This window comes from Myodes glareolus, chromosome X (genome assembly GCF_982192425.1).
Source record: "Myodes glareolus chromosome X, mMyoGla1.1, whole genome shotgun sequence".
Taxonomy (NCBI): domain Eukaryota; kingdom Metazoa; phylum Chordata; class Mammalia; order Rodentia; family Cricetidae; genus Myodes; species Myodes glareolus.
This window is the reverse complement of record NC_142053.1, coordinates 29,030,912-29,038,691: the sequence shown is the minus strand read 5'-3', so window position 1 is coordinate 29,038,691 and position 7,780 is coordinate 29,030,912. Positions and strand designations below refer to the sequence as shown.

The window sequence follows — 7,780 nt, the reverse complement described above, 5'->3', positions numbered from 1 at the left end:
AAATCCACCCACCTCACTCCTTTGCTAAGCCCTGGGAGAAAACTACCAGAAAAAAAGAACACACCCGGGATCCTGTGAACTCTGCAGAAAGAGGATGAAATGAACAGACTCAGGGGCGCCCTGGATGCATGATTGCTTATCTGCTTCTCCCAAACCCTGGGGGCAGCATCTTGGGGAATGAATCTCAGAATCCAAGGCTGGGATCGAGGCACGAGTTAGGTTTCTGACCGTAGGGAAGAAAAAGCACCCATGTTCACATTTGCAAGTTGCTCGCATATGGTGCAGCGAAGTTAGGGCTAAGATGGAGGGTGAGGTTGAAAGAGCCAAATCAGGAGCACTAAGATTGAGAAAGAGAGGCTCTGGAGCCCAGTCCTACAGCGACACTATCTCACACTGATAAGGGCAGGGCTCCCAGCCAGAGAGTCGGCTGGCCAGCCAGGCACCAATTCCTTCAAGAAAGTACCTGCTGGAATGCTGGGGGCTCCTGTCAGATAAAAAGCTATGCGTTTTTACCTCTGTGAGGAAGTTTGGTTGCCCTAACTCCTCAGGAAGTCTGGATCACATGTAGGTGGGAGGTTCATACGCAGGGAAGGATAATGGGAAGTAGGCTTCTCCTGATTGGACAAAGGTGGACCCCCATCGTCTAGTGGGGTTTGCCACTGCACCCCTCTGACTGGTGGAATTTTGCGCCATACTCTGGGAATCTCAGGTGTAGGCCTGAACAATGTCTATCATCCTGGTCAGTATTTAATGAATATAACTTCAAATTTGGGTCAAAAAAAGAAAAAAGAAAAGAAAGCAAGCAAGCACATGTGGCACTATTGTCCCCTAATATAGCCTAGCTTCTACAGCAGCTAACTGAGAGAGTAGGTAAACACTGTCTCTAAGAAAGCCTCCCTCTTCGGTGTTTCAGGAAAGCCTTTCACAGAGACGCTGGAGACAAGAGAACAGGAAGAAAAGCAGGGCAGGCGGAATAGTTGCTGCTGCTTCTAGGGAGCTGTGAGAAGGAAGAGAGAAGAAAATTAAAAGCATGTGGGATGTAGGAAATGTCAGGGGGCGCAGGGGCACCCAGTGGCTGGTGGCTACCAGACAAGGATCAACAACTGGCAAAGTGAAGGATGAACAGCGGGGATGTGGTGGGAGGGGGGTAGAGCCAGATGAACAAGGCACATCATCTCCTCGGTGTGGGCCGGACCATGCGGACATGGGCATCCAGTGTCTCAGCCTAAGCTTTCCCAGAGAACTAAGCCGCCTCCTAACAATTACCCCAGGCACTCGCCAGACACTGCCGCCGTGATCCTTTAAAAACAGAATCCACTAAATGACAGAGCTCAGTGGCTGTTTAAATTTCGGGAATGTCACCTATCGCTGCCGCTGTGATTCCTTTAAAAACAAAATCCACTAAATGACAGAGCTCGGTGGCCTTTTTAAATTTGGATAATGTCACCTATCTGGGGAGTTTCTCTAACTTTTTCCCAATTTCCCTGTCTCCTGCAATGCTACTTTGTATAGACTGCATCAGAATTGCTTGCTCCTCCCATCTGTAAACTTCATGGCAGTGAGACGAGTTTGGAGCCAGAGACCAAGGCCGATTTACGGTGCCCAGAGATGTCTTTGGGTAACCATAGGCCCTTGGGACAAGCCCAGCTAGGTAGAGAAAGATCTCCATCAGAACGAACTTGGAACACTGCTGGAACTCAGCCCTTTGAGAACACAGTCTCTCGGGAGGCTCTTGCCTGGCCTTCCCACATATTTGCCATCACATTAGACTGAGGTAGGGACCAAAATGAGTGTGTACACCTGGCCAACCCACTGTTTGGCACATAAATGATGGAGTCTAATTCGTGCCACTTTATTAAGGGATGCGTCTTTGTCATTTTGGTTGAATGACATTTGCATAATTTTCTAAAAAGATTTAGACGGGTTCAAAGACATGCTGAACATGAGAAGATCTCTGTGTTACTTGCACCCTGTGTCGGAATTTAAAGTCCAGAGGCAACTTGGAGTCACAGGTTCTGCATCCCCGCCACCGAGACTCGCTGTATTTCCTTTTATGTCCTCCTGTCCTTTGCAACCCTAAACCGCTTCTGCTTAGGCAGAGGACAAACCCACCGCCACTGAGCCTGGGCAGGACAGATTGTGTGATTGGACACACTGTAATTTGGTGGAGGCCCGAGAAGACAGCCCTTCCGGGTTAAGCGCCAGAGCAGTTCATTTCGTCTGGCGCCAGACCTGTGAGAGGCGGCTTTTGAGTCTGCAGGACTGCGGCCTGATCGAAAGATTCCCGGAATGGAGACTCGCCAAGACTGCTCCAACATTTTCAACGGGATGCAGGATCTGGGAGCTGATGGGGACCAGGAACAACAGCATGGTCAGTAAACTGGTTCCGACGGGATTCTGGCGGGGGCCAGGAAAGAAATCTGGTGGAAAAGCCAGTGGCCATGGGCTTCGGTTACCCAGCTCTGCCTGTGGCTCCTCTCCAGGCCTTCCAATGGTCCCTGGACCGCGATGCTCAGACCTTTATCTTTGTGATTTTTCTCTCTTTCAGGTGGGAATGCAATGGTCTTGAAGGCTGGAGAGGAAAGAGGCGAGAAAGGGCTTGAGCAGAGCGGGCCCGCTCAGGGGGAGCTTGATGGGGGCGAAGTTGCTCCGGGCGAACTTGCTGAAGGCAAGCTTGCTCAAGAAGAGCCTGCTCAGTGCAGTCTTGCTCAGGAAGCCACAGAAGAGGGAGAGGAGGGAGAAATCCAAGAAAAAGAAATGGGAGGAGGACAGGCTGGCGCTGGTAGTGCTGGCCCCGTGGACAACCCAGTCCATGAGGAAGGTGGCCATGGCGCCAGCGTGGATCAAGAGCAGCCTCAGCAAGAGGCGGCGGCAATGCCTGAGGGCACCCAGAGTCCCCAGACTGGGGAAAGGCTGCCTGTCAAGCGCCGCACCAGATTCACCCTGTCTCAGCTGCAGGATCTGGAGCGGCTTTTCCAAGAGAATCGCCACCCCAGCTTGCGGATGAGGTAAGCGCTTTGTCCTGCTAGGCGGCTGGGTTTTTGGCGCTGTGTCTTAGCCCACGCTTTCCCTAGCTCTCTGGGGTCCTCAAGAAATATAACCACCCTGCCCTGATCCTCCATGAGATACTGGTTTCTGGAGTAGGGGGATGTGCATTTTACGCGTTTAAGGGACACGTGAGTGGGACATTTAATCAATGTTTGTCCTAAATGAGTCTTTAAATAGGAGAAAGAAGCTGAAGGTGTGGCTGGGAAAATGTGTGGGACGGATCCCATCTCAGTTTAAGATTTTGCTAAGACTTTTTCATCGTACAGGCTCTGCCTTCAGTTTTCTATGTTAAGTACATCGACTAGGAATCTGTGTTTGGGGGATTACCCTTAATTGTGGTCCCTGAAGGAAAGTTGTTGCTAAAAGCTAGTCTCAAAGAAAGTATGAAGAATAGTGTGTGTGTACACATGTGCACACACAATAGTGTGGACCTAAGCGTTTAAAAAGCACGTGGCACATGTCCGTATATCCTTCATTTCTAACCAAAGCCTAAATGTTGAAATCTTTTCACTTCAGGAAGGATCTTGCAAGATGGCTGGGTGTGCCAGAAGCCGACGTGCAGGTCAGTATTCTAAAGTATACTTTTGGAAGGGCTTCATATCTTGTGATGTTTCTGCCTAGAAGATGGGTAGGAGCAGAGTGGGACCCTGAAATTGCATCCCAAGGATGCCAGAGCAATACACAGCCAGGCTAGGTTCAGGAAGACACCAGACCTCCATTTTCTCAGGTAGGACATGTCCAGCTGGACACCTGAAACACTGAGATTTCAAGGTGCTTTGTCTGCCCCGCGGAGAACACGGACGGACTGTGTTCTCCATGATCTTCTAGAGACTGCAGCCCACGTGCCTCACCTAAGTGATGAGACCACGTTCTTGCCCACCTTCAGCTCTGTCACACTGCATGTCTCAGAAACCCCTTTCTCAGACTTCTCCTCGCTCTAGGCTCTAGTGGCAGAGGCCTAGCTTAGTTCTGAACCAGTACTGGGCCCAGAGACCTCAAACTGCTCTTAGCACCTTTGCCTGCCTTTGCTGGTGATGCGTGTGCACTCTGATCAGCATTCCAAGCACCCCTGGCTTTTCCAGACCACATGCCCACGAGGGAAAAGGCCAGTAGTCACTGTGCTGGGAGGCTAAGACGGAAGCAGAGCCGGAAGAAGTGCCCTTTGTCTCATAAAATCTGCATTCTGGAAACTAACAAATGCTAGCGTGGTGGAAACGTTGACAGACTGCCTCAGGCCTTTATGTATCCTCAGGGGTCCAAGAGAAGTCTTCTTAATAATTTTTGATCCTGCAGGGACCATCAGGAAACCACAAGCTAGGTATGCATCCTTTCCTGAAAGAATGCATTAAAAATACCAATTGATGTGGGCTGGAGAGAGAGGTAGGTCTTTAAAGGGTAGGCCCACAACCAAAAAATATCAATTGATGGAGAGAAGCGGCAATATTCCTGGTCTGTTCCTTAGTTGAAGGTCTGGGTGTGGCTTACGTGTGTCCCCACGGGATACTCAGGGGGTGTTTTTAGTGTTTCAGTGAGAAAGAAACATGTTGTTTCCAGCCTTCTGAGCAGTCAGTATACACTTGAGGTACTTCTTCAGCCCTTCTTGGGGTTACATAATAAACATGGAGTTTCTAGGCAGTCAAAGATTTGGAGCTTTGCTAGGAGACTAGCTCGGTGCTAGAGACACACCTAGCGTACACCAGGCCCGGGACGGGTTCCAAATATGTCATAAAATGTTAGCCAAGTTGAGCCAGTATACGAAGTTCCAGCATGCGCTCTTCAGCCATGATACAGTTCAGTGTAGTAAAACAGCCCTGTCTTCTGCTTGCAGGATTGGTTTAGGAACAGGAGAGCCGTTTACCGGAGGAATACTAGACTGCTGGTGCTGTGTGATACATTCCCTGGACCCGAGAACAACGATGCCTGAAGATTCCGGAGTAGCACTGAGTGCCATCCCTGTCCTGGAGCAAGATTTCCTGGAGCCTACCCCTGCCCCTAATGTCTGAGCCACCCACCATGGCCATGACAACCTTTCCTTCCCTGCATTTATTTCAGCAATAAAGAGGTGTATTCTCAGCACGTTGGCTCCATTGTTTTCTGAGGTTACCAAACTGGGGGTATGAGTATTTGAACAATACTAGTCTATTCCAGAAATGGCATTTAAATCACGGGGTGTCATGGGCAAGCTGCAAAGGGAGGAAGACTTCCAGGTGCCAGGCTGCTTCATGCTGACCCTACGTGGTTCTCTGCCCCGCTTCATGGACTTGTCAACTGGCCTTATCACTGTAGGACAAGTTCTTTATAAGGGCAGAAAGGGCAAATCCCCAATGCAGGACATTGTGTTTCTAGACATGGTTGTTACCACCCACACTCTGGTAAGTCCCACCTTGGGCTCTGTTGGAAACTTCCAAAAGAGGTCTCCCAGGTTGGTTGCAGGGGGAATGAGAACACTGTGTGTGCTTTCCCTCCCTCTCTGTGCCTTCGGGGCAATAGGAGGCACACTGCCCAGAATCCTGCTGCTTGAAAGAGAGAGGCAAAGCCATCCACCCAGGCAGAGGGAGGATTCTGTCTCCTTTCTTCCATTCCGGCTCAGGGAACATATCCTCCCAGCCAGACCTGCGCTCAGAGACCTTGACTGTTGTGGCTTCTGCTGCATTTTGTCACCTGCCTCGGAGAACCCTCGGTACTCAAGATTTAGGAGTCTTTTCTTCCTAGCAGTCCTATGATATTAGTAAACAAGGTTGAACCCCTAGCCGTGCGTCAGCACATGAGGAAGGAACACGCCTTCTTTCCCTATGTGAACCTGCAGGTCCCAATAAACCAAGTTCAACTTAGCGACATGCAGAGGTATGGCCTAGGCTACTAATCCAAACTTGCTGCATGGCGGGGTCCCAATGCCTGGTCTCCTGTCCTGTTTTCTCTGTTTTCTCTGGGTTTCTTTGAGTGCACCAGGGAACTCTTCTGCTGCAGATTTGTGCTGTGTAGCTTTTGGGTCTCTAAGATGCCGCCCGGTGTAATGATCTGAGAACCCTTCTTGTAGTAGCAGGTATCAGTTACACTAGGGGTGGGCCCACAGCCCTAACCTGAGGTCTCCCCGTTTCACATCTAGGAAATACTATTTTGGCACAGGTAGACACTGGTCCTGGCTCTAAGACTATTCCAGCAGTCTTCCTCACATCCCTATGCCTGTGACAAAGGGGTAGAATAGAGATGTCACATTTAGACCTGTCTGCTCCCCAATGTCTTCCGGGCTGCCCCATGTTGGCCAACTGGGTGAGCAGCTATTCACCGTCACCTCCTGCGATGAGCTGAGCAGGGGACATGATGGCCACGGTGCTGTACAAAGCTGGCAGGCACAGCTGCCTTGGATCCCCTGTTTGTCTTTGCTCAGGAAGAGGGGGCAGGGACTCTAGGAGGAGGAATTGAGCCAGAGCACAGCCCCTGCCCCCAGGCTGTGCAGGGCTCCTTTTGCTCACTGCTCATCCTGTAGTGCCTGGGGAATTGGAAAGAACTGAAAGCACTGTCAGCCTTTTAAGGGAGGAGTGGAAGCAGGGGTTACCTGGGGCTTCCTTCATACTGTCTCTGGAGAGCTGAGCTCCCAGCTCCTTCCAACTTCAACTGTTTCTCCATAGGAAGTAGAGTTCCAACACTAGTGAGGAGTTCTCCTTCTTCTTCCTGACCCCTCCCCCACCCTGTCACCCCACTGTGGCAGCTGCCACTACCACCAGGACCCTTCTCCTAACTGACTTCATGATGGTATTTTGTAATCATTTTTATCTTGGGATAATCAGCAAGAACTTATGGTGGGGACCAACCTGGGAAAGCACAAAGAGAGAAACAGAGCAAGAGAGACAGAGACAGACAGAGACAGACAGAAGAAGATAGAGAGACAGAGACAGAGAGACAAAGAGACGAAGGGGGTTCACCGAGGACCTGGGAGACATAATGGATGTCCCAGCAAAAGGTTATTTTCTTGAGATTCATTTGGGTACTTGACACCAGTGTTCCAGGTACCACATATTTTCTGCGGACCTGCCCGAGAGCCTTGCTGCCACACCCAGTGGCATTTCACCAGGGACTGATGCTCCCTGAACTGAATCTACAGATGGCCGCTTCTGCCTTAGCCGACTTCAGATTCTCTTCCTATAGTCCTCAGTGTGACACTGAGGTGTGCTGCTGACGCGCTTCCTGGGGAGACAGGAGGAAACCCCGACTGAACAAACCCCTACTGCGCCCTGCTGAAGCGGCCTAACCTTTTACTCCTTGTGTCTTAACCATCTCTCCTGGATTCTGAACTGTTTCACCTCCATCTGGAATGTCTAATATCTCCAGGAGGTTTCCTCCCACATGGAACGCCTTATCTTGGAGGAAATTGCCACACACGTGTATCCAGCAGCAGGGACAGAGCCTATTGAGACATGCTCCAGGTGACCACATGCCGGCCTCAGGTTCTGACTGGCCTGCCTATCAATTAGATGTGGCGCCACTCTTCTGTAGCTCGCGGTGCTGCGCAAGGGACCGGGTCAAGTGGGTCTGTGAGAGCGCGCCTTTACCAAACATGGGCAGAGATTGGGGGATGTCTGGGTAAGCACGTGTTCAGAAGGGTTCCGAGTCTCCCACCCACGGACTGCACGTGGATGGCTGGGATCTGTGTCTAAGGGAACGAGCTCTCATGGATACTTTAGGAGAAAAGACTTTCTGCTGTTCACTGAGGAAATCCTGTAAACAGCTTCTC

General features: G+C 50.6%; 1 protein-coding gene across 1 annotated transcript; it reads left to right on the top strand.

Annotated features, from left to right (window-relative positions):
* Positions 1–1,567: 1,567 nt before the first annotated feature.
* On the top strand, positions 1,568–5,124 carry LOC148117244 (uncharacterized). The gene is made up of 4 exons (XM_087902619.1): positions 1,568–2,371; positions 2,549–3,008; positions 3,565–3,610; positions 4,877–5,124. The coding sequence occupies exons 1-4, from the start codon at positions 2,290–2,292 to the stop codon at positions 4,970–4,972; spliced, it is 684 nt and encodes a 227-aa protein (XP_087758745.1). The 5' UTR covers positions 1,568–2,289; the 3' UTR covers positions 4,973–5,124.
* Positions 5,125–7,780: the final 2,656 nt, after the last annotated feature.

What these genes read in the sequence shown, in the direction of transcription:
- LOC148117244 (XM_087902619.1), top strand. Translation starts at nt 2,290, where the DNA reads ATGGAGACTCGCCAAGACTGCTCCAACATTTTCAACGGGATGCAGGAT. An exon ending in CACCCCAGCTTGCGGATGAG is followed by an intron (nt 3,009 to 3,564) that starts GTAAGCGCTTTG and finishes TTTTCACTTCAG; the next exon opens with GAAGGATCTTGCAAGATGGC. An exon ending in TGCCAGAAGCCGACGTGCAG is followed by an intron (nt 3,611 to 4,876) that starts GTCAGTATTCTA and finishes TTCTGCTTGCAG; the next exon opens with GATTGGTTTAGGAACAGGAG.